At 41.8% G+C, this 26535-nt stretch overlaps 1 protein-coding gene across 1 annotated transcript in view; it reads right to left on the bottom strand.

Moving 5' to 3' along the window:
- CD109 (CD109 molecule) overlaps window positions 1–26535 on the bottom strand; it is a 125255-nt gene that overhangs the window by 27957 nt on the left and 70763 nt on the right. Inside the window, exons 21-24 of the mRNA XM_018558905.1 lie at window positions 25813–25957; window positions 17430–17603; window positions 10990–11071; window positions 9449–9677 (exon numbers count right to left, since the gene is read on the bottom strand). Of these exons, the coding sequence (XP_018414407.1) occupies window positions 9449–9677; window positions 10990–11071; window positions 17430–17603; window positions 25813–25957 (630 nt within the window). The remainder of the gene's footprint in view (window positions 1–9448; window positions 9678–10989; window positions 11072–17429; window positions 17604–25812; window positions 25958–26535) is intronic.

The raw sequence follows: 26535 nt of genomic DNA, 5'->3' as shown, positions 1-26535 counted from the left end.
CTCAGCCTATCCAACATCTGGATTGGCTAAGCCGAACCTCCGGCAGGCTACTCGCTGCTGTGCTGTGTTTTCTTATAGATGCCGAACAGCAGTGAGTGAATGGCCAAATGCCGCTGAGCGGCATTCGGCTCGGGACCAAGCAGAACAGAAAAATAGTGAAAAATGTTTAAAAAAGAAATAGAAAATTATTGTGGGGAGCTAGCAGTGACAGCTAGCTCCGCCCAACTGTTTTCTATTGGCCGGCGGTTCTGCTGCCGTCAAAAAAAAAGAAAAAAATGTCGCCATTGGAATGCATTGCTAGATTTCTATTGGCTATTTCAATTTGCAATAGCAAACTAGCTATCGCACCCGCCCTCTGCTGCTGTCAATCACTAGAGGGGACCTGATGGAGAACTGCAGGTCCCCTCTACTGATTGGCAGCAGCAGTGGGCGGGTGCAATAGCTAGTTTGCTATAGGCTATTGCAAATTGAAATAGCCAATAGGAATCTAGCAATGCATTCCTATGGTGAACCTTTTTTTTTTATTCTGACAACAGCCAATGGCTCGATGTGAGAATAAAAATAAATAAATAAAAGCAGTGTTTCTCTCCTGGGCGGCCGGGAGCGGGAGACTCCCGGAGCGTCTGGGAGAGTTGGCCTGTCTGGAGATCAGCGTCCCTGGTTAGCTTGTAACATATGCTTTCGGATCGACTGAGCCGCTCGGCTGACTTCGGTAGCTGTACGGGCTATAGTGAATAGCCCGTACAGCAGCCCTTCGGTTCTACTAAACCGAAGGGGTCCTGGGGCCGAAGCTAGCCGAAGGATCGGGCGAAGCTACGGCTAGATCCTTCGGCTGCTTCGTGAATAGACCCCTATGTGTCCCCTGTTATGAATGAACAGGAGGTGATTTACCTGTTCATTCATGAATTTCTCAATGGGGAGAAGCACTCAGTACAGAGGCTTTTCCCTATTGAGAATCTGCTTGATAGTAAATATCTTACTATCAGCAGTTTGTGAATGAATGGGAAGCCTCTGTACAGAGTGCTTCCCATTCACTAAGTGCTGAGGCTACAGAAAAAGTGTGTAAATAAAAAAAAAGCACAACCCCCACACACACACACATAATATACACGTGCACCACAATGTGGTGTACGCCAGGCACATGCGCTGCAGTGCGTTGTTAGAACGTATCGCAGTGCATGATTTTTTTCTTTTGTAAAAAAACATTAATTTAACTGTGGCAGCGCATGGCAAAGCTTTGTGACGTATTGCCGCGTGTTGTGATACCTTGTGTTGTAATTAAATATACGCCTGTATAATTTTCTCACAACACAAACACCAACACAGCGCAAAAAACATTTATAACATAAATCGCTTATTTACAGTTTAGCGTTCCTTCATTTTTTTCCGGCGGCGGGGGGGGGGGGGGGGGGCAGGATCCCCGCTGCTCTCCTCCGCTTGTATAGGCTGAGGCAACGGGTATCCGGAAAAAAAATGGACGGCAGAGCAGCAGCTTGAGCAGCAGGCGGGGAGGAGAGCGGAGCCGCTGTCCTCTTGTCAGTTTCAGGATGACAGCGGCTGTGTGCGTGGCCGAGCAGAGGAGCGGTAAGTATCACTGATATTTACCGATCCTCCATGTGCAGCACAAACACCGGAGTGATCGTCAGTGTTTGTAAATAACTGGGGACACCTAGTACTACGTGTCCCCATTTATGAATGAACAGTCTGTGATTTACATCGCTTCCTGTTCATTCATGAGTTTCTCAATGGGGTGAAGCACTCAGTACAGAGGCTCCTCCGCATTGAGAATCTGCTTGATAGTAAATATCTTACTATCAGCAGTTTGTGAATGAATGGGAAGCCTCTGTACTGAGAGCTTCCCATTCATTGAGCGTTGAGGCTGTTAATATGCACGTTAACATACACGTGCACCATATTGTGGTGAACGCCAGGCAAATGCGCTGCAGCGCGTTGTTAGAATGCATTGCGGTGCATGATTTTTTTTCTTTTGTAAAAAAACATTCATTTAACTGTGGCAGCGCATGACAAAGCTTTGTGGCACATTGCCGTGCATTGTGATACCTTGTGTTCTAATGAAATATACGCCTGTATCATTTTATCACAACACAAACACAGCGCAAAAACCATTTATAACATAAATCGCTTATTTACAGTTTAGCGTTCCTTCATTTTTTATAATCCCCCTTTCCTCAGCCTCTCATTGGTGTGGCAGTATTAAAGTAAAGTGTTAGGCCTCATTCAGGCGCCATTCACACCAGGGCGGAAGCGTTTCACTGTGGTTTCCGCACTATTTTTGAAAGATCATTTTTGGCTGTTTTTAGTCAGCGCTGAAACTCAGTTAAAAAATATGCTGATCAGCGCATTTCGATTAAAATGGGGGCAGGGAGTTTTGTTGTGGAGGGGGGACCTTACAAAATTTTGCTATGGGGCCTTGGGATTTCTAGTTACGCCCCCTTATATATATATATAGATATATATATAGATATATATATAAAACAAATACAAAAGCAATATGCAGGCATTTCTTACAAACCTCAACCACTACTCTACAGTATTTGGGAATACAGTTACTTCACCTGGCTCAAATCTCTTTTAACTTATAGTACTTAACTTTAACTTGCAGTACTCACAGAATGCCTCTCAGGACTTCCAGAACTCCTACACTCAAAATCCCTGCCAGGACATCCAGAATCCCTGCCAAAACTCCCAATGGTACTTGCAAAATCCCTGCCTGGACTTCCAATGGTACTCCCAGATTCACTGCCAGGACTTCCAGAGTTCTATGAAACATGGGTATTTAAGCTCCAGCCATTTAGGTGAATAGTGCTCTGTCTTATGGTCAGCTATGCTTTGTGCAAAATAGCTATCATACTTCCTGATTGATTTGCTTACTCACTTAACTGTCCACAACCTCTGCCCGGACCTGACTACCCCTTTTCTTAACATTTCTGCCTCAGCTCCACTTGCCACACCTGAGCCCAAGGTATCTCTTGCAGACTGGTTGTTGGAAGATGGCAGCCAGTTCAGGATCTTTTGCAGTGCTCGTCCCAGAGCAGAGATATGTCCAGGACTTACCAAGCTTATCCCAATTCAGGCCTCCACCACTCCAATGGTTTACTTTGCATGAGGACAATTTTTTGTCCCTGAAGATCCCAGTGGCCATTAAAGAATTGTGTAGCAATCTTCTCATCTTGTGCCGCTTGTGCTCCTGTAAAGAGTACCAGTGGCAGGCCATATGGGTTGCTCTGGTCCTTGCCTATACCAACTTGCCCTTGCAGCATGCTTGCAATGGACTATCATAGAGCTCCCACTTTCTGGATACAATTCAAACTTTGTGGTGGTGAATCAACAATGGCTCATTCAGGTAGAGCTGATGTTTTTATTAGTGGAAGTGGTGAGACTTCCCAGATGATGTTGTGTCTGATAGAAGAATCCATCTTACTCAGAAGTTGTTACAGCAGGAGTTGTTTAAGAGGCTAAAGATCCAGTCCTCCCTGTCCCCCAGCTACCACCCTCAAACTAACAAGAAGACCAAAAAGGCAAACCAAACTTTGTTACAACACCTAAGATACTTCTCCTCTATCATGCAAGATACCTGGACCTCTTAACTTGCAATGGCTAAATTTGCATACACCAGTGCCCAGAATGCTGCCAATTCTCAAAAATCATTATTTGACAGCTACTATTTTCACCCTGCTCTCTGACAAATTGTTTTCCCTTATCTTGAGCTTCCCTAGTTACAAGAGTATCTTCTTGACTACAAATCTAGAGAAATTGCTTCTCACTCAGGCCCAGTCAAAAACTAAAACTGAAGATGCCAAAAAGTAGAAGACACGGTCCAGCCCTTAAGCTGGGAGATCTTGTGTGGTTTTCCACTGGCAATCTAATATTATTATTATTATTGTCACTTTGACTGATCTGGCTAAACCATTAGAGGTCTAAATATGTATAAATATTTGTAAAAATGCAGGCGTTATCAGTTCTGAAGTGAATGAGTGACTACCAAATACATTGTACTATTCTAGCTGTGCCACAGGATATAGTCTTTTCATCTTTAGTCAGTCAGTTATTAAGATTTAGTTTTGGATTCTCTGGTTTATTTCCTAAAGAAGATGGCTGCCTAAAATCCCACAAATGAAAAAACCCATTATCACCAGTTCAGAAGTGAGTTGGTGACACCCCAAATAAATTATATAATTCTTACAGTGCCCCAGCATATATTTTATTAATTGTTAGTCAATTATTGATATTACTTTAGGCTTTTCTGTTTTCTTACTAGAGAAGATAGTCATCTGAAACGTGTCTCATCCTGCCTGGATGTGTGGCCCACACAGCTAGCCAGCTCAGCAGGGTAGCCAGCCCATTCATTAAGGTGCATCACCAGTCCATTCATTCATTAACATACCACACCTCAACACATTAAAATGTTTCATTATACAATGCAAGTATGAATGAGCCCTTAGATTAGCTTGGCACTTTTGCATTGTAGTAATGTGCTTTACTGCAGCATGCATGTGTTAGTGTCTTGCAGTGGAAATTATTTAGAATGGCACCCAATGCACTAAGGCAACAGACCTGATTTGTAATGCACTACTGTGCAGTGTGCTGCATTAGGAAAAGTTAGTCACGTTCAGCTTTTGGTGCACTGAGATGTGCTAGCAGCCCATTTACAATGTACAACCTGCCTACCACAAAACATGTTAATGCTCAGCATAACACACTTTTATGTGCATGAGGTGTTCGCCTCCGGTAACACACCTGCCGAGGTGAGAAGGGGCACTTAGGAATAATGTTAGGGTCATCATTTTACTTTTACATTCACTGTACATTTTACACTAAATATGTCTCGTTGTAAAGGTTTTTAGCGTAAGTCACTTATTTACTGTTTTGCATTACAATAATTTTTTTTATACAAAATATCCCTTTAAAAACATTTGTGCAAATATTGTAGGACATTAAGAATAAACTGAACAATGTTTTAATTCTATAGGTCCTGTGCTTTCAGAAATATATGGTTTGGAGGATGTCTTTGAAAAAGTTTCTAATTTAAGTCTCTAGTGTGCATGTACAAATGGACTGGCCATGTGAGGTACAAAAGGAGAGGTAGTTCCCAGCTGTGATAGGGTTAAGCATGTACTTAGAAGGCACCAAATAGAATAGAAATATGGAAGTTACTACAACTGTCTTGTTTTTTAAGGTGCACGATCCAATGCTGCCATCCTGATCCTTAATTACTTCTTGCTTTGCCACAGACATTGAACATACATGCACATATCTAATGTCAGACACCTTATATGCACATTGTTGCTCTGAGCCAATGACTAACAAGACATTGGAGCATAGACAGGTATGACAACCCTATCAGCAATGGCAGTTCTATATTTTTTTGATAGGTGCACAGTACATGATCTAGGACATCAGTTGCGTGAAGAGTTTCTTATCTGCCCTGTTTTAAGATGATCACATATGAATATGTTTTTGTGTAGATAAATGTTATATAACCTATAACAGTGGTAGTTCTGTCTATTTAAAATAAACTTTTTAATATCCCATGATATATAAAGGCTACCTGTTCTAGAGTTATAGACGTAACATGTTTCAACAATGTTCAGTTATTTCCAGTAGCCGTAATTGCAAAAATAGTTTTTATTACTAAAACCCTGACAACCCCCCCAACACAAACACACACACGTACTGCTTATTGATGTCATAGCATACCACATTTTTATCTAAACCTGGATAAAATACTTGAGTTACTTAGAACACTTTCTAATTGTGATGAATGTTACTGGGAAACATTAAAAAGTCTTCTGAATCACTGAGCTTTTTTATGATGCTGTAGTAGGTACATTTTATTGTTATTTTCCAGCATTATGATCAGTCGGTGTGCATTTGTATTGTTTTTGTAATGTCTCCAAAAGGCACGATTTATCTACAGCAATGGGAAAGTCCTCTCAACACTACTCAGACAAGACATTACAAAGCAAACTTATTTTCCAAGTCACCATTTTTATAGGCAATGTTTTCAATTTAAATGTCGTTTCTCTGTTGAAACTATTATAACATTGCATCAGTGGAGAAAATCACATGTAAATTATGCTATTATGACCTTTCCTTCATGGTATGAAGCAGATGATTTCACTACATTTCGATGGTCTTAAGTAAAGGAATCCCCAGTATCAGTCACTGGAAGGTTTTCTAGTCACAATGAACACTAAGGCTATTAAGGTCATTTATGAGATTCATAACTGCTACATACAGTGGTATTTCCTAAGAGTGCATTTTTCTGCATAGTGCATAATTCAGTCCAGATTTTGAAATTTCTCCAGAAAAACATAGACCCACCTTTTATACAGGTTTATGAATCAGCCTAAAAATATGTGATGGGAACAAAGTAACAACAATTTATTTGCTCAGTTAACTGGCATAGGGTTCTCTTCTGAACCTTTACTAGTTTATTCCTTCTTTGTGTGTCCCTTTGCAACCTGCAGCCACCAAGTGATTTAGACAGTAGGCAAGTATACTGTACCTCATACTGATAATGCAGTGCCTGGACTAATGGATGTGTTGTATCATCATAACATATTTACTCTTATTTAAGAAGGACATTGATTCAACAAAAGAGAGACAGGATCTCCCGACAATCAATCTGAAGAAGAACTGGGGTCAAAGTTTAAGCTTGGTGGATGTCAGGTGGGAAGATCAGAACTTTGTTTTTGCTGCTCTCGGAATAACATCAACGGACATACAAGTCTTACTGATGCAAACATTTTGGGTGAATAAACTAGTATGAAGTGCCTTGCAGAGAAACAGTTTGTTGTTCTCCCAGCAACTAATCTGTTGTCACTTCAGGAACGGACGGGGGAGGGGGCGGGTACAGCTGGCTTTGCCTCTAGATAGGCAGAGCCAGCTGTCAGTCACGCAGCTGGGCAGATCCCGGCACAATTATCGGGATCCGCTTCAGCTGCGGCATCTCAGTATACCGCGAGCAGCAGCTCACGGTATACTGAGCCTAGGGTGACGGGAGGACGCTAGTTTGTGTCCTCCCATTACCCTAAGGAGAACTATGGGGAAAAGCCTTAACACCATAGTTCTCCTTTAAGGTTTAACTCCTGAGTTTAGTGTCACTTTAAATATAAAATAGGAGTCTCCTATTGTCAGAGGGGATGACTTGTGTGAAAAGAGGGGACTCCTGATATAAAGGGGGGCTCTATTGTGAAAGGGGGATTCTGATTTAAAAGGGGGTGGTTCTGATATGAAATCTCACTATATTGTATGTGTTTTTGTGTTGGGTTCCCCCTTAAAATCAATACAAGACTGGTATCTTGGATAAGGGTCAGGTATTGATTTTGGATGGAGTTGTGAAGATGTCTTACTCACACATGGCACTCCTAATCTACTTTTATCATTTACCTCACATCTGATGGGAACCATGTGAAAGACTGGAGCTGCCACACTTCCACACTTCTAGCCACCACTGACAAGGTCCAGTGCTTCCTCATATGTACACTACAAACCCCACAACTACAAAGCTCAGTTAGGATTTGTTTCAAAGCTCCTTTACAGTTTGTTAAAAATGTGTGAATATTTAAAGAGACCACATCACTAACTAAACAAATTAACGCCAAAAGCACAGAGAAATCAGGTATTTTGAATGCTTACTTGCAATGTTTATCTTTTCTTTTTTTTTTTATTCACTTGCAATGTGCCTTAGAACTTGCTAGAAAGTTTGACTACTCCATTAGGAATCAATCGCATAGCATTCCCCTCCCTTCTTGCATGTCATAGGCCTCTACTCTTCTAGGAGTCTCTAATTAATCTCTGTGCTGGCCTAGCATCTCCGCTCCTCCCCTCACCTCCCTATATATTCTTTTATGTAGCTGTGGGGGCAAGAGTGAAGGGGAGTACTACAGGGTGCCATTAGAATGACAGCTCTGAGTCTGCTGCTGACATAATTTCCAAGATGGTGGCACCCAGCAGCAGTCTTAGCTCTTTTGGATATCTACACAAGGGAGGCTTTTACAGGTAAATAACATGCATACAATATGTTGAACGCACATATAATCTTATGATAATATTTGTTTTAAAGAAATAATTTGGAGATAGGGTCCCCCTAAATGTCCATAGCTTAGTCACAGGTTCACTTTATACTCTGCTTGATAATTAGCCCCTCCTCAGCCTAAGCCTATTTTATACTGAAATACAATATATGTAGTTTTCCATGCCATAAATGTCATGGGAATAGATGTACCATGTTGACCAAGGTATTATGTAGGCATGGGTGCTATGCTGCCATATTGTCAGAAGTACTATGATGTCCATTATATGTCAAGTTATTCCCAGATGGCCTGAGCTCCTACTGGCTGTTATGCAGAAAAGGTGCTTCAATACGTTAACCTTAGCAGAAGAAGCCAGTGCACAGTTTCTTCTCTTCCAATATAAATCAGCCATCCAGCTCCTTTCTAACATAGGAAGTGGGCTGCCAACTTCTAACTGGCCACCAGAATGACCAGTCAGAGGGCAGAAGTTCACAATACAGTAAACATCCTATATGTAAATTGAGTATACTGGTCAAATCAAATAGCATAGGCAAGATAAGCTGCTTTATTGTTCCTGTTGCCTAGTCCTACCTGGTTTTGCGAATTTGTCTTGTTAAGCTGCACACACACCTTACAATTTTTCTGCAGATTTTCTGTGGTCAGATGCAGGGGTGTCCCAAGGCTGGGTGACACCCGGAGCGGCAACCAAGTGTCACCCCGCCGAGACGTCACTGCCCAAACGCGCGTGCGCGATGACGTCATCGCGCACGTGCGGCAGTTTTCTGATGCCTGGTGATGGACGCCGGCAGAGAGAGGAGGGGACAGTCACCCGGTGGGATAAGGTATGCCGCCGTGTCCCCTCCTCTCTCCTGATACTGTCGGGCGTTCGGTCCATGACCGAGCGCCTGACTTTTCAGAGGGGGGTGACACCAAAATGACTGTGAGTCATTTTGGTGTCACCCCTCCAATGGTGTCACCCAGGTGCGGGCCGCACCCCCGCACCCCCCTTGTGACGCCACTGGTCAGATGGAAAAGGTGCAACAGATTCCTCCATCTCCACTTAAACGTGTGGATGGAGTAATCTCCACCTGGGCCAATCTGTTGAACTTTTTCCATCTGACCACAGAAAATCTGCAGATAAATTGTAAGGTGTGTGGGCACCTTTAGGGTATGATTTTATGAATAGCACAGGCAGAAAAGCTTTTTAAGGGAATCATATAAGTCATATGACCAGTTGCTAATGACAATTTTTGGCCTATATCTTGCACTGCTGCCCACATTTATGTTTGGAGCTCCATGTACAACAAATGTTGGCTGATAACTTTTTTGGTGGCAATAAAGTGAGGTAGAAATATTTCTAAATGGAACAGTTTTCAAATTCAATGGTTATATAGAAATTGGTCTCTTACCAGGAGTCCAGGGTATTCAATCAGCGCTGCCATTATATATGCAGTTAAAGTAACAGGACTATAATGACCTCCTTGAAGTTGGGTGTTTATTACTCTTCCAGGTTCCCAAAATTCTCCATTTTTTTTCTGATAATTGAGAAGCCATGTCAGAGTATCATGCAGTACTGCAGGATCAACTAATATAAACTGACGAGCTTTTAAAAAGCATCTTAGGACAAATGCTGATAACCTTAAAAAGAAAAAAAAGAAGTAACTTTTCACAGAGAATACTCAAGATACCACATTGAGTGCACAACCCTCATAAATATTGATCGATATCTACCGTATATATATCTATACAACATTTGAAACTAATATGCACGCTTTGCAAAGTTTACATTTTTATTCCACCATTAACATTATACAAATACAAATCCTTCATTCTTAATAATAATGGTGACATAAATTGGGTTGTGAGGAAGAGACTAAACATTCCCCAACTTTGTATGATACAGTTTCATGAGCAAACTGAACTGTCTGTATAAAGAATATTTTCCCTAAGAATTTATATAGTCTCATATGTTGAATGAATAAAGGCGTATTCAAAGCAACAATATAAACTAGTAATTGTGCATATTATCCATCAACTGTTTATTTTCCAACAGGGATAAATGCATAAAGGTATTAATTGGCTGTATTATTTCCAATAAAAGTATAGGTGTAACCGATTGTCCTTATAATTGCATAGTGAACAGGCAATCCAAAGTAAGAGCAACATGGCAGCCACTCCCTTCTAGTATTGACACAAATGTCCTAAGTGAGAAAGGAAGGCTACCAAATGTGTAGCTGGAGTGTAAGTAAAAATTACATCTTCATAGGTTATTGTAATTATTCCCTGTAAGAACCAGAGAGAATGCAATATGTTGCCACAAAACTAGGGCTATTTATAGTCTATTTAGCAGATAACACACCAATAGAGTTGGAAAACACGATAAATAGCATAGTGCCTGTTATCATACATTTATTGGTGTAATTCAGATACATACAGCTGTCTTTTAATGTCAATTGGCAATAAAACATACTAAGGATGGAGAGCGTGAGCATTACGACTGCAGACCTTTAAGAGGCGCAGATTATGTTGTATTATATATTTTTGGGGGGGAGAAAATAAAGGCTGTCCTATAACTTGTAAAGGTGATCTTCACAACTAAATATCACCAGCTAGAAGATACAAAACACAATGTTTCTGCTATTCCTTGATATCTACATTTAAAGGAAAGAAAACAAATAAGGAGTCACATCTATTTGGCACACCATTATTTTTTGGCAATGAAAACTGGAAATGACATTTGCATTGGGGTCTAATTGTTCAGTTATAAAGATATGTTGTTGTGTTGGACCAATAATCTAAAAAGAGGACCTTTCTGAATTACTGAAGTGGTCAAAAGCAGTAGATCAACCATCAAAATATTTTTATCTGTATGATGTTTTTCATCACATATGTTCGAAGATCATTCTGATGTACCATATGTAACAGATTAGTTAATTAACAACTAACTTACCATGTGCTTCCAGAAGGGTCATCATTTCCAAATGCACTAAAAGATCCATCTCCTCTTTGATAGACAAGTTCTCTCTGGTATCCTGAAAAAAGTTAATTGCTGGGTATAGTCAGGTTTTAGGAGGATCAAAACTGCAAACAGTGAAACGTTTATGAGGTGTTAGAACATGATGCTTGAGTGGAAATAATAGGTTACCATCCACCAAATGTGAACATTATGCAACTCCACATGATATCAGTGCTCAAAAATTGCTTGCGTCATGCTCTTTTTTTTTTAGTCTACAGCAAGTTTATTTTCACACAATAAAACACTTCTGAAAATGTATATTAGTTCATAAGATGTTTGAACAAACATGCCAGATTGCAGGGTAAGCAGGGTCAGTTTTTAGATGGAAGTAGTTTTGTTCCTATCATAAAACAGTAAGATAATTTTTTGTCTTATAGAGGTAGAATGATACAAGGCTCCTTCGTTTCAGGACTGCTTCGGTGCGCCCTACTGGTTCCTTCCTCCACCATTATGATGGGTTACCTTTAAAGGGGAAAAACCCTGTTACCTGCTTGGCTTTGTGTTTGCATACACTTCTCTATTAAACAAGCTGTTCATGGGCAGAGAGTTCCATCTGTAAATGGGACACCTGCCCTGCACTGTATTGAAAAAGAAGTCTTGAATTTTTAATTGTTTTGATGTTACTTCAATTTTTACAAAAAAATGTTTTACACTCAGCTTTATTGCTATCACATCAGAGGCTAACAAGCCCCCTATGTAATAGCAAATATAATGTGATAGGTCCTCTTTATGGAGACATCACGGGTCTTTCAGACCCCTAATGTCACCTAGGGACCCCAAAGAAGCTGATGAAGCAGAGATCTGCTTCATCAGCTTCTTCCTCTGGCTCTAGGAGACGGAGAATGTGCACAGTGACACCAGAAGTGATGTAATGCACATCACTTCCGGGTCCAGAGGAGAGATCCACAGCTAGAAACAGCGGATCTCTCCTCCGATCTGTCACGGGAGACACTCCACGCCAGTCCCGGGCTCACACGAGGGACAGGTGAGCCCGGGAAGCTGACGGTGACACCGGTGGCCGCGGAGGAGGAAGGGGCAAGCGATCCAGCGCCTGTACAGACACTGGATCGCTTGTATTTAAACAGCAATTGCCGACTGTTTAAAACAGAACCACTTCCAGTGGGGCACTGAGGGCATATCCAGGTGGCCCAGTGGTGGATCTGTGTGATCTGCATCTTGGCTGATGCAGACCATACTAATCGCTCCCTGCCTGTGAGCAGAGGCACCACAAGGGAGCGATCAGTATGGTTTTCATCAGCAAGAGATGCGGATCATACTGATTCTCCACTGGACCACCAAGGAATGATTTTCATTTAATATATTGCCAGTTCGGCAATATATTAAATGTGATCTCGGCACTTGCCAGGTTTAAACTGGCTACTTGCGGCGACCATCTTTAAAAATCTAATGTGCATTGGATACAGGGGGACACCTGAGGCCCGCACGGAGCACCCCAGGTGAGGATCTGGAGTGTGCTGCGGGGGCCCGGCCACCTCCACCTCCTCGCCTGTCACAGTGAGTATCGGCCGTACCCCCCTGATGGCGGCCCTGGTTATAGCAATGTAAATTTCATTAAATTTGCAGTGCGGAGGTTATTACTCTGTAAAGCAATCTACCAATAACTTATCTGTTCAGGAGCCAGTGACGGAGAGGAAATGTCTTCAGTGAGTTAGATGCAGAGACTGATTTCTAGTAAAAGCAATAAACACTTTATTTTTAAGGTTGCTTTTTAGGCAACAGGAAACTTGAAACTGGGAAGCTCTAAAGCACTTCAGAAAAGGGAGACATATGTGGTGACGTAGTAATATAGTATACTTCCTGTTCAATAGGCAATGTTACCCTACAGTAACCGTTCTCTGTTAGTCACAACTGTTGTTCTGATTGAAACAGTACTTTTTCAGGGTGGGATTCAAATGAAGTGTATATCTAACTGCTTAAAATGGGCAACATAAACATTTTGAGATGAAGGAAAGTGACTCTGCTTAACATAGCAACCACATTTCGGTTGTCGTTTATCTAACAAAGTTTACCAAATTGGTTGGTATAGGTGTAGTACTTTTTAGTAATGAGATGCAATAGATGGGGATTAACCTTGATCTTCAGCTAATCAATAGCTACAATGCAAATATTCTAAGCCCACTTACTTGACAATAAGGTGTCAGGCACATTCATGTCAGGAAGGGATTGTTTCAGGATGTGCAAAAGGATGGTCACCAGTAGGGATGCACCGATACTGATATTAGTATCGGTGCCAATGCCGATGCCTAGCCTGATACTTAAGCTTACAGTGTCAGGAAGCCGGGCAACGATGATTGGCCGGGAAGCTTTATCCATGGAGACGGCCAATCAGGAAGACGGGCAGCGTGCCATTACATGCCTCCTGGCTTTCTGATTGGCCAGAAAGCCGGCTTCATGCTCCCTCATCACCTGGTGAAGGATATTAAATTTGTCTTTGTGTGCACTGAAATTCATTCAATTCAGTGTTTTCTTTTTTCTAAAAATATCGATTTGATTAATATTTGCACAAATATAGTATGACTTAAAAAAATGGCAGCTTTCAGAAAATATATACTTGTTTGGGAATTTGAATTTATTGGTTGAAAAATGTATTTTTCAACCTGGTGACGAGGGAGCATGGAGCTGGCTTTCCAACCAATCAGGAAGCCAGGCAACGCATCATTAGACGGCGCCCAGCTTCTTGATTGGCCAGAAAGCCGGCTCCATGCTTCCTCGTCACCTGGTGATGAGGGAGCATGGAGACAGCTTCCCTGCTGATCGGGAAGCTGGGTGGTGAGTATTTATGCACTGCCCAGCTTCCTTAATGGGACGTCCAGTATCGGTATTCGGTATCGGCGAGTACTGAAAAAATATATTGGTACTTCTACTCGATACCGAAAAACCGCATCCCTAGTCACCAGTCACTTTAGTTAAGTTTTTTGTAGTTTTAGTTAGGGCATCTTTGTAAAACTTTTTTAGGTCCCTCTCTCATAGGAGTATGATGGCTGGACACTTAACCGTAGACTATGGCTCCTTGACAAGTGAGGTTCTAGTGGTATCTCAATCTTAGTATTCAAGGCAAGACAGCATGGAAAGGTTTTCAGTCGGTCACTCACTACCACCATTGTGGGGGACAACTGAAGTTTGCTTCCTATAGATCTAAGTAGCACATCCATGGCAACCAGCATCTTTAAAGGTTTCTCCCAAGGGGAGAGATCTTTGTTGACAAAAGCCCAAAAGGGGAGACCATGTACCCCTCAAGCCTAGTGGTTGGCTAGGTAACAAACATCCTTAACATAGAATGATATATCTAGCACCCTCTGCTAAAGCAAACTCAACACACAAAATTACAGTACACTCTGTGCTTACAGTACACGAGACAAGAACACACAAACAACTGACTAAAGTTCTCTGCTTGCTACAAAATTACAAAAACACAAAAAAAGAAATTAGAAAAATATTATATCCCTAAATAGGCTATGCAAATACAGGACCTTGTTTTAACTGGATACCTAGCATTCTTAATTATCCTGTAATTGGTAGGCACTGGATCAAAATGGCTCTTGGCTTGAATGGGATCAGAGGAGGAAGCTTAACATTTTTGATCCAGCAGGTCTCTTTAGTAATCCTGAAATACATTTCCTGACAATCCTCTTTGTATCACTAGAAAGAGTAATAATATAATATTCTTAGACATACCAGCACCAAAAAAAATCAAGGGAACTGTCTATATAACCTTGGTGCACCCTGGTAACAGTCATGTCTCAGAGTTGGCCCAGTTGCCACACATTAACAGATATTTCCCAGCTACATTCACATTATTCATAACCACATAAATGTGAAGTTAAGGAATGTTGCATTTGGCAGATGTTGACTAATCTAATTTCAGCAAACAGAAGTGATCTGCAATAAAATCACTGTGTTTTTTTCTGATTTATACACATCCTGATAATTTGCAGTGGTCTAAAGAAAAAAACAGAATTGGGTTAAAATGCTGCAGGTCAAACAGTGAATCCTATCAGTTAAAAGTATCTAAAGAGATACTTAAATAGTTACGTGGCAACCAAACAATGAAAGAGCATCTAGAAAGGGAAACATTATCACTTTCTTCCACTTTATAAATAGACTCCCAAGAATTCTTCAGATCACTTGTCTGTATCTAATGAAGAAGAGAAACCTCTTTTTGCCATAAGACAGCCATAGCCAGTACCACAAGGTAAGAGAAAGCAGCACCTGGAAAGGTAAATCCAACAAAAGAACACAGGGTCTCCTTAGAAAAGGTACACAACTCTGATGACTAAGGCCCTATTCACACAATGGTGACAGCGTTTCAGCACGTCTTACGCTACTTTTTCAAGCGCGTTTTAGCGAGTTTTTTTATGCGTGTTTCAGTGCATTTTACACATGTTTTCCGTGCATACGTTAGCGCTGATTTTTTGGGGGGCTTGTTTCAATTGTCCAGTCGTAAGCAGGCTCAGCTGCAAAAATACACTTAAAATGCGTACAAAATCAGCGCGTTACCATTAAAGTCTATGGAGCAAAACAAGCTGATCAGCGCCACAAAAGCAGCTCAGGGAGTATTTCAAGCGACAGGCGTATTTGGACGTGTGATTCAGCGCATTTGCATGAACGGAGCCCATAGGAAAACATCGGATTTTCATGTGTATGCGTTTCAGTGCGCAACAAAATGCGCTATGAAAGCGTCATGGTGTGAAGGGGACTTACAGATGTCTCCTAATCCTTCTGTTCCCCTAAAAAAGTATGCTACTCCTATTGCCACATTTAAATTCAACGTACTTTAAACTTTTAATAATTATTGTCGATCTATGAGACAAAAAAAAAAATCGTTATTTGTTTTCAATTTGATATGAGCAAGTGTGTAATTCTCACGGTAATAAAGACATCTTTACTAAATTAGTCAGCAATCTGAAATAAAATCACTCCCATTTGTTCTGCACAATTTAGCATTATTTACAGGGTAACACAAGCCCCTTGTTTATGAAACACAACAAATGCCTAAGAGGGTAGTTTATATGGCATATGAAATCAAACAAATAATTTGAACCATGGATGATGCAGACTAGAACAAGATAATTAGTAAATAGTGCTTTATTCCAGTTGAATTATCTAAAGGGCCAGATTTGGTGGCTGTTATCTTATGTATGTGACTAGCTAAAGTCCTATTTTGTATGATCCAAATTCTTCAATCACTGTTTTTTTTTTTTTATATGAGGTTTTACTATATATAAGTAAGGTCTCTGATTTTATACTACATGTTTAACTGGTATCAGGCCTTTCCCATGTTTATAATTAGGTCCTGCCTATTCTAGTTCAAATCATTTTAGTATATGAATGTGAGAGTATGATTTGCAGCTGCATGTCATCTTCACATCCTTGGGCAGATTTGCCCATATTTCTCTGTTCTTCCAAAGATCAAAATGGAGGAATGGCGTGTTTAAAGGAAGCTGTTGGAGGTGATAGACAAAGTAAGAAGCACTGATAAAACCTGACGCAGGTGTTATATCTTGTCAGATAAGCTTCCTATGATCTGCCTGCCTTTCCAAATATTCAATGAGAAGATGGAAGAATAGTTTCAATTGTGAGTGTGCTACTTCAGACAATTAATTTAACAGCAGCAGGGCCCTACCCATCATTCTTAGACTTACATCTGCCTGTCTATAGCTAGCTTACATTGTGGTGGTATAGGTAGACCGAATGGCCAAAACGTATTTATTGAGCTAAAATAAAGAAATGAAGAAGACATTTGTACAAATTCAGAATTAAAGTTAATTTAGGTCAAACAACATGCTCAGGGGTTTATATATAAAACAATTGCAGAGCCATTCGTCCTGCAAACTGCATTTACAAAACTGTTCTTTGGAAATGGAATGAAAACGAATGTTATCAGTATATTTTCTTTTCTCGACAAATGTAATGCAGGAAAAGAACAAATTATGGCCACTAGTTGGAGCTGAGGAAAATAGGAAATAGAATAGGTAATAAATATTTATACAAATGTACATGCAGTTTCGCAGGACAAATGTATCGGCATATTTTTTTATAACTAAACCCCTGTGTGTAAGTTACTCCTCAACTTTTTTATTTGCTCATAATAGTTGCTTGCCAAGATACATTTAAATTGATTTACTAAAGTTGAGAATGTTTACACAATAAGTTGTGCAAATATTAATTTCAATTATCCAGTCATGTGCAGATGAAATAAGCAAACATGGATTTGCTTTTAACATGATTGAATAGTTGAAGTGAATCTTCACACATTTTATTGTGTGAACATCCTCAGTTCTCAAATCAGCCACATTATCTTTCAACTGTTTTTTTTTTTTTAAAGTTGTCCAATTGTACATAGTGTGTCTTACCTTCTTTCATATATGAAATCAATTTTGGAGCAATGCCATTGATCTGCCTTGTATTTGTTAGATATTCCATTATAAAAATGTTAGGGGCAAATCTTATCATGTTCTGTTCACCACAACCATAAGGAAGTTGAATTAGTGACTGCAGACTGCTGGTTGAAGGTCCTAGAGTATCACCTATTAAAAAAAGAGATGTTATCAACAAGGCAGAATTAAAATATGGCTATAAAACATACATCATTATTAATGCATGTGACAATGTTATGAGGCAGGAGATATTTAATCAGCAGCTCACAACATATACTAACTTTTCAATATAATTCTTGTAAAATGGACCATCATAGCATTATATATAAAGCATTGCTCCTGGGAATAGCCATACTTGAAAGTTAGTTGAAAGTTAGTTTAAAACAAATCTGGAAAACAAATGAGGAAGGGCACTGACATCATGCAGGTCAAAATGATGGTCCATGAAAAAAATGATGGTCCATAAAAAAAAAAAACAATTAAAAAGCTAACTTTTGAGAACAGGTGTTTCTAGCAGCATCACTTTATATATACATCTATGATAATCCCTTTTTCAGGATGGATATGTAAAGATCTTGGATGCAGCAACTTATTTTTGCAGAAAGTTATATTGTGTCCTGGGTAATCATACTATAATTTGGAGTAAAAGGGGGTTATGCACTAAGCTGCCAAAGGCAGCCGAGTGAATTACAGAGCCGAAAAAAAGTGCGCTGTGTTCAGCTCGGCTGTTCTGTTCGTTACCTACGCGGTAGCGAGTAGAATAAAAAAAACACAAGTTGGTGCCTGCCCAGCGCGCTCGATGGCTGACATGTCTTAGAGCCGCTCCGGACCTCGCGGGCATCTCGGGGATTAAAAGACCGCTACCGAACCGCCATCCGAACGGTACCGCATACCGCCAGCGCAGGTAACGCCCCGCCCGCACAGCCATATCAAAGACAACCTGTTGGCTTCTGCAGCCAAGATGGCGCCGACTCCCAGCCGCTCCAGCACTGCTCTGAGAGCCTCCTCCCCACATTTCCCACACTCAGAGGCAGAAGACACAGGCAGCAGGGCCAATTCTCTTTCCCCTACCAGAGATGGATCAGGTCACAAAGTGCTTCTTCAGAAAATTGATCGCATGCTACAGAGAGCATTACACAGCACATCTAAGCAGATCACTGAAAAGCTGACAAAGGAGATCAGTGACCTAGGTCCACAGAGCAGCCGAGCTTGAAACCAAAATGGACGACGCAATTGTGGCCCTGCACGCACGACCGTGAGTTAGGCAACACCAAAGAATCTATACTACAAGAATCCAGAAAAAAAGGGAACCTCTCCTTTCAAGACCACAACTACCAAGTGTTTGCAGACCTCACTCCCCCTACTATCTCCAAGAATAAGGAATTGAAACCTGCCCTCCAACACCTACAACACCACGTTATAGCCTACAGATGGGGCTTCCCCTTTCGCCTTCTTTTCACCTATAGAGACTGCCAACATCAGGCCTCCACTCTGGCGGACGCCTTGAGACTGCTCGGGGAACTACTGTAAGCCTCCTCATGGATGACTCCCATTCATATCGCTCTTCACCACAAGATCAGCGAAGCCCACGTGTGCAGACTCCGAAGGCATCCTCACTCCCACGCTCGCCTCATCAGCACCGAAAACGCCACACCTCAGGGGTATCGGATTCGGACTCTGCCGGATGACAGGTGTAGCGGGATAACTTTCCTTCGTTCAATATGTTCTGAACTAGGACTCTAAAAGGCCACCATTGTGTCATTTGCATGACACGTTATACCGGCCCCTGGCCTAGTGTGACTGCCCCTAATATCTCTGTTTCACAATGCTCACGCAATAGCTCAGGCCAGTCCCGTTCTAGGTTGTTCCCTTCCATTCAATATAGGTTTCTTACAGCTACCTGCCTGTGTCGTTAGTCACTAGGTTTGACAAGTTGATGGAGCGTGATTTTTTTTTTTTTTTTACAAAAGCTTGGCTTAAGGGATGACTTTCAATAGATCGCAGCGAGGTAGCTGCTCTGCTACGTACGAAACCCTGGAGCGTGATTTTAATTATCTAAGTGTTAGCGCGTTTTATGCTCCTCATTACTGTTCACGATTGTTTTTTGCTGCAGCATAGGCAAACGTTAACTTGTTGCTGTTTTGTATGCTAAATGAGTGAGTTACATTTCCAGATGTTGTGAGCACCTTATCCCGATGTTAATCAGAGGAGGCCCTTTGTAGGCCCAGAATTCCACCTGTTCCCTCCTCCTCTTCTGACTCATACCGGATGCCCACGTCACTGGGCTCCCAATGGCTGGAAACTTCTTATATATGTTACCTTTGGTTTAACCGTTCTTATGCCAACTATTTATGTTTATCACTTGCTCTTCCCCAGAGATGCCGGGAAGGTGGTCACTGTGCCCCTCCTTTAGCCCCATCCCAGATTAGTTCCCAGCTGGGGGTTTTACTTCTGCCCACAGATGGATCTGGCCCATTGTGCGCATGCGCGGTCCCGTATCGTGATTCCGGGACGGAAGACGGTGAGTCTCTTACACTTGTATTCAACTTATTGTTTACTAACTCGTTGTCTTTTTTTTCTCTGTTATCATGTCTCTCCCCCTCCTCGCCTCCTCTCCTCCTCCCCACAAGCGTCATGTGGGGAGGAGGAGAGGAGGTCCACTCACAGATCGGTATCTATCCTACACATCCTACACAGCACCACTCCACCCACCCTGAACATGTCACCTGACATTAAAATATTGTCACTAAATGTCAAAGACTTCAACTCCCCCCTTAAAAGATATACCGCATTTCGCCAGTTCCACTCCTCTAAATTTGACATTCTCTGCCTCCAGGAGTCACATTTTTCCCGCTCCTCCCACCTGAAATACTTTCATCCCCATTACTCCCAGGTGTTTATGGCTAATGACATGTCCAAACACCGAGGAGTCATGATAGGATTTCAAAACTCTATGCAGTTCCAATGCATCAAGGAAATCCCTGACCGTCCGGCCGCTATCTTATCTTAATAGGCACCCTATGCGATCAAGAAGTGACTATAGTAACTTAGTATGCCCCTAACTCCAGACAACTCCCCTTTTTCAAACACCTTCTTTCAACCATTAGTACCCACCAACGTGGAACACTCCTGATGTGCGGAGATTCCAACATAATAATGCACCCTAGTCTTGATGGTTCATTTCCCAGGATCGATCACATTTTGTTTCACATTCCACCCTTCATACAGTGGTCGACTCTAACATTATCCCGTTCTCTTGGACTGACCATCACGGAAAGACCCTCTCACTGTCCTCACTCTGCTCTCAGCATGTTGATCGCTCCTGGAATCATTCAGATTCCCTCCTCACTGACAATAACACCCAAATAGCTATTGAAAATGCCCTACAAGATTATATCTTACATAATAGGACCCCAGATGTCTCTCCTACCACACTTTGGGAAGCATACAAACCGGTCCTGCGAGGCACGTGTATCAAAATAGCAACTATCACCAAAAAACAGAGAATGGCCCTCCTACTGGACCTCGAAACCAAATTCAACGATGCATCTAGATTGTTTAGTTTACATCCAACTCCCCTAAACAAATCCCTAGCAGAAAAGTCTAGGAGAGACCTTAATCTCGTACTTGCCAGCCTCGCTGATAAAAGCCTCCGTAGGACCCAGCACAAATTCTACCTCCAAAGCAACAAACAATCCGCCCTTCTTGCTAGAAGACTGCGCAAAATCGATCTGCACCAAAAACCCCTCCGTCTAACAGATAACTCCCTATCTAGCAACCCTCATAAAATTGTCCAAGAGTTCTCTAAACATTTATCTAAGCCTTATAACTCCACTCCTGAAGTGCTAGAACCCATCCTTGCATCTTTACTTGCCCCAATAACTAACCTAGAGGTACTGGCAGCTATAAAATCCCTTAAATTACATAAGAGGCCTGGCCCTGATGGTTTCTCCGCCTCTTATTATAAGAAATTCTCAGAACTGCTAGCGCCTCTACTGACGGCGGCCTTTAACGATGTGCGTGATGGATCCAAATTCAGAACAGAATCCCTCGCAGCCACTATTTACATGATTCCAAAGCCAGACTCAGATGGAACCCATTGGGCAAACTTCAGACCAATATCACTCTAAAATATTGATGTTAAACAGTTAGCCAAAATTCTGGCGACAAGGCTCAATTCCATAATTCCTGCCCTTATTCATAAGGACCAGGTTGGTTTCATCCCCCGGCGCCAAGCCGGAGACAATGTGCGCAGAGCCTTATTGAAAAAGCCAATCAAAGAGGCATTCCATTTATGTTACTATCTCTGGACATGCAAAAGGCATTTGATTCCCTCTCGTGGCAATATCTGCTCTACATTCTCAACAAATGGGGCTTTGGGTCAAAATTTTTGTTCTTGGATCACGGCTTTATACTCTAATCCTACGGCATCGGTGAAGTACGCTGGCCACAGATCTGCTCCCTTTCCCATCCTTAGAGGTACCAGACAGGGCTGCCCCCTCTCGCCACTGCTATATGCATTGGATTTAGAACCCCTTGCACAGTTAATTAGAAATCATCCAGATATTACAGGAATAACACTCGCAGGACACCATCATAAATGATGTCTCTTTGCTGACGACATACTGCTCTTTCTTTCTAATCCCCACATCTCTCTTCATAACACTTTACGCCTCTTAGACTCCTTCTGCCAATTTTCCGGATTACACCTAAACACTTCAAAATCCAAAGCCCTTAACGTAACGCTGTCCTCACACACAACTGAATTGCTAAAATCAAACTACTAGTTCCAATGGTAACTGGTAGTTTGAAATATGAAATATCTGGGTGTTCACCTGACCCCTTCCCATTCCTCCCTATACTCCTCTTTATTCACCAGACTAAAAAACCTACTCAAAATCTGGCATAAATACCCTTTCTCATGGTTGGGTAGAATCGCTGCGGTCAAGATGATCCTATTACCAAAACTTCTTTATTCCTTTTGGGTCTTACCCGCTCCTATACCCCCGCATCAACTTAGAGCTATCCAGAGACAGCTTTCCGCCTTTATCTGGTCACACAAGAAACCAAGGATCCCAGCGAACTCTATGTATCAAACTAGACGTTCGGGTGGTCTGGGTGTACCACAACCCCAGAAATACTACAACGCGGCGCAATTGGCGACTATCACTAAGTACCATGCAAATGTAAAGGTACCACTATGGGTCTCGATTGAAGCTATAGACTGTGACCCATACACAATCGATAACCTCCTATGGATGCAACCTAAGGATAGGAAAGATATCTCTAACACCATAACACGCCACTCGCTTCTCATATGGGATGCCTCTAAATATTCAAGCGACTTTCTCTCACCTACCCATGCTCTCCTTCTTGCACCACCCTGTCTTCCCCCCAGCATTTGATTCTCCCACCACTTTTCATAAATGGAAAGAAAAAGGTGTCACCCGCCTCTACTCCCTATTCAACAACAATAGCATAATGCCCTTCCCAAGCCTTCAAACTCGATACTCAATCCCAACCTCCGAAATATTTTGCTACTTACAAATTAAAAGCTTTATTAGCGCTAATAGTAATTTAAACAGGAATTTATTATCCTTTTCCCCTTTTGAGACTATTTGCAAGCGCGACCCCCACTCTCCTGGAATTATCTCACAACTCTACAGATCCCTACAACCCACTCAAATGCCGCATCACCCCTATATGGACCGCTGGCAGAAAGACCTGGACCTCATACTCTCTGCAGACTCCTGGTCCCAGATATGGACCTCTACCAACTCTTGCTCCTCGAGCGCCAGGGTGCTTGAGACAAACTACAAAGTACTCCTGCGTTGGTATATAACTCCCTCTCAGGCCCAGCACTTTGTGTTGGGCTGCGAGGGCAAATGCTTCCGTGGTTGCCCTGTCAGTGGCACATACTGTATATGCACATCTGGTGGACGTGTCCCATCACTCAAACGTTCTCGTCTAAAATCTTTAGATTGATCTCCACCCTTATAGGCACTTCGGTCCCCCCCACTCCCCAAACAGCCCTGCTCAACATTAAACCCTTGAACATTCCATATTCTAAATTGAAATTAATGCTCCATGTCCTTTCAGCCGCCAAACACACTATTGTTAGCTCATGGCTTACCACAAGAGTCTCCTTCCAAGCCACCAAAAATAGAGTTCACTGGACCTTCTCCCACGAGAAACTCTTGACTAACTGACCAAATGCCAAAGTTCGAAAAAGTATGGAAACCTTGGGTGCAGCATTTGCTACCCCCAACCTTTGACACACGCCTAATAACCCTATGAATACACCTTCTCCTTGCCTTACGACGGACCCAAAGGTGAGCTAGACTGAGCGTCACATCTTCCACCGTTTCCCCTCCCCCTCTCTACCCTACCCCACCCCCCCACTGTTCTTCCTTTTGTTCTCGTTCCTTTTCTATACTGGTTGTTACTGGCCGCTGTGGTGGGAGCCCCACCAGAGCCGGCCCCAACATTCCATATGTGAACATGGGTGATTGCTAGACATTTATATCACATACCATGTATAATTTTCCATACAACTGTTGTATAGCAATACCAATGTCTACATTACTGTTTATGCACGCCCACGATGTTCGTGCTAGTGCATCGTTCAACCACTACTTTATTGAAAAAAATAAAAAACTTTTTGAAACTAAAAAAACAAAACACAAGTTAATAAAAGGAGCAAAAAAAACCAGTGTGGGGTCTCCCTCCCAATCCCTACCAGACCGTTTAGGTCTGATAGGAAAGTTAGAAGGGACCCCGAGTTAAAAAGAAAACAAAATGTGTAGGATTCCCCTCAAAGTCCTACCAGGCCCTTTAGGTATGAAATTTAGGTAGACATTTTAAGGAGGAACCCCACCCCCCAAAACTCCCAACCAGACGCTTAATCCGAGCACAGGCCTGGCAGGGCAGGAAAGGGGGGGATGAGTGCCCCCCCCCCATGCCATTCCAGGCCCCAAGCCCTGCCAGAGTCTTCCCGCAGGTCCCAGCCAAATCAAAACAACTGGTCACAGTTGTTGTCATTCAATGACAGACCAGCATCCTCAGGTTATTTGGGGAAACTGGGCTGTCATTAAATGACAACTGGGCGGAGCCAGCAGTGATGTCACAGCTGGCTCCGCCCAGTTGTCATTCAATTACAGACCAGCGTCCTCAGTTTATTTGAGGACACTGAGCTGCCATTAAATGACAACAACTGGATGGAGCCAGCCGTGATGTCACAGCTGGCTCCGCCCAGTTGTTGTCATTCAATGACAGACCAGCATCCTCAGGTTATTTGAGCACTCTGGTCTGTGATTGAATGACAACAACTGGATGGAGCCTGCCGTGACTTCACGGCTGGCTCTGCCCAGTTGTTGTCTTTAGCAGGGAAAACGGTCTGCTTCGGCAGACAGTTCTCCCCACTTCAGCTGTGACTACAGCTCAGCCGAGCTGAAGCATATGCACTCGGCTGAGCCATTCTCCTGCCGCCGGCTACTGTACGGGCTATTGTGAGTAGCCCGTACAGCAGCTGTTCGGGCTCAGGCAGCCGCAGTGAGCAGAAGCTACAGCTAGATCCTTCGGCTCCTTTGTGAATAATCCTCTGAGTTTTCAATACAATAAAGGTAGAAATTAGGTCTTTCTACTTAGTGACCATCATCTGTTTGACCATTGAAAAGGCTAACTTGTTAAGGGATTTGTAGAAACTGTTTTTGAAATATAAAAATTAACAAACCAACAAACAGAGTTATGTTTCCAACCTGGATGCTCTGTCTGGCTGAGCTGTGTACATCTCAGGAATATACAGGTGAAACTCGAATAATTAAAATATCGTGCAAAGTTCATTTATTTCACTAATGCAACTTAAAAGGTGAAACTAATATATGAGATAGACTCATGACATGCAAAGCAAGATAATTCAAGCCGTGATTTGTCATAATTGTGATGATTATGGCTTACAGCTCATGAAAACCCCAAGAACCCCAAATCCACAACCTCAAAAAAGTAGATTATTACATGCAATCAATAAAACAAGGATTGTACATAGAACAATATCGGACCTCTGAAAAGTACAAGCATGCATATGTACTCAGTACTTACTGCAATTACTTTTGCATGATATTCTAATTATTCGAGTTTCACCTGTATTGGGGGTAACCCCACTGCATGTGTTAAGATCTCATAAGCCCAGAGTTCTTCTTTAAAGACGAAGGACAACATGAGGAAAAGTATTTTGCACAATTAAAAAAGATACACAGATACAGCTAGCAAAATAAAATTCCTTTGAATGGACAAATGAATAGTGTGTTACTACTGCATCACTGCTATACTGTTTAAAAAATGTTAATGCTGTTATCCTTACCAACAACAGTGATAAATGCCTTTTCACTGCCACTTACTACATCAGGAGGGAATGTAAAGTTCAAAGCTTTAGAGACATTTTGCGGTTTGTTGTTGATCAGTTCCAAAAGTAAAGTTTGTGAATATGAGTGTTCTATTCCTTCAGCCTGTCAAAATAAAACAGCATATATTTAACTCTAAACCCCTGCAATTAGCTGAAAGTAGCCTGCCTGCTAACTTTCCACATGTAGTGATCCAGCTATTAAGATATTCCTAGAGTTATGTCATACAATGATGTACTTCTGATGCCATATAAAAGTATTGTCATTTTGGGCTAATTGTTATAAAAACAATATGGGGGAGATTAATAAAAACTGGAGCAGACAAAATCTGGAGCAGTTGCCCATGGCAACCAATCAGCTTCTCTCCAGTTTGTTCAAATAAGATTTGAAAATGAAAGAGAGAAGCTGGTTGCCATGCACAGCTGTTCCAGATTTTGTTTGCTCCATTTTTGATAAATTCCCTTGTATGTATTTCTATCTATTCTAATTAGATAATAATGCAATTTAATGTTACACTGATGATTTTCACACCATGTCCGGACCAGATCTGCAGCAGATCTGCAGTGCAGTGCATTTTTTGCCACATTCCGATGCACTTTTTTTTTTTGGGGGGGGGGGGGTAGGTTAAAAAAAAGTGTAGTAAAAATTTGCTATACATACTTTTTAAAAAAAAGATTTTGAAA

This window comes from Nanorana parkeri, unplaced genomic scaffold (genome assembly GCF_000935625.1).
Source record: "Nanorana parkeri isolate BGI_ZX_2015 unplaced genomic scaffold, ASM93562v1 scaffold368, whole genome shotgun sequence".
In the NCBI taxonomy this organism is placed as follows: Eukaryota; Metazoa; Chordata; class Amphibia; order Anura; family Dicroglossidae; genus Nanorana; species Nanorana parkeri.
This window is presented reverse-complemented; position numbering and strand designations above follow the sequence as displayed.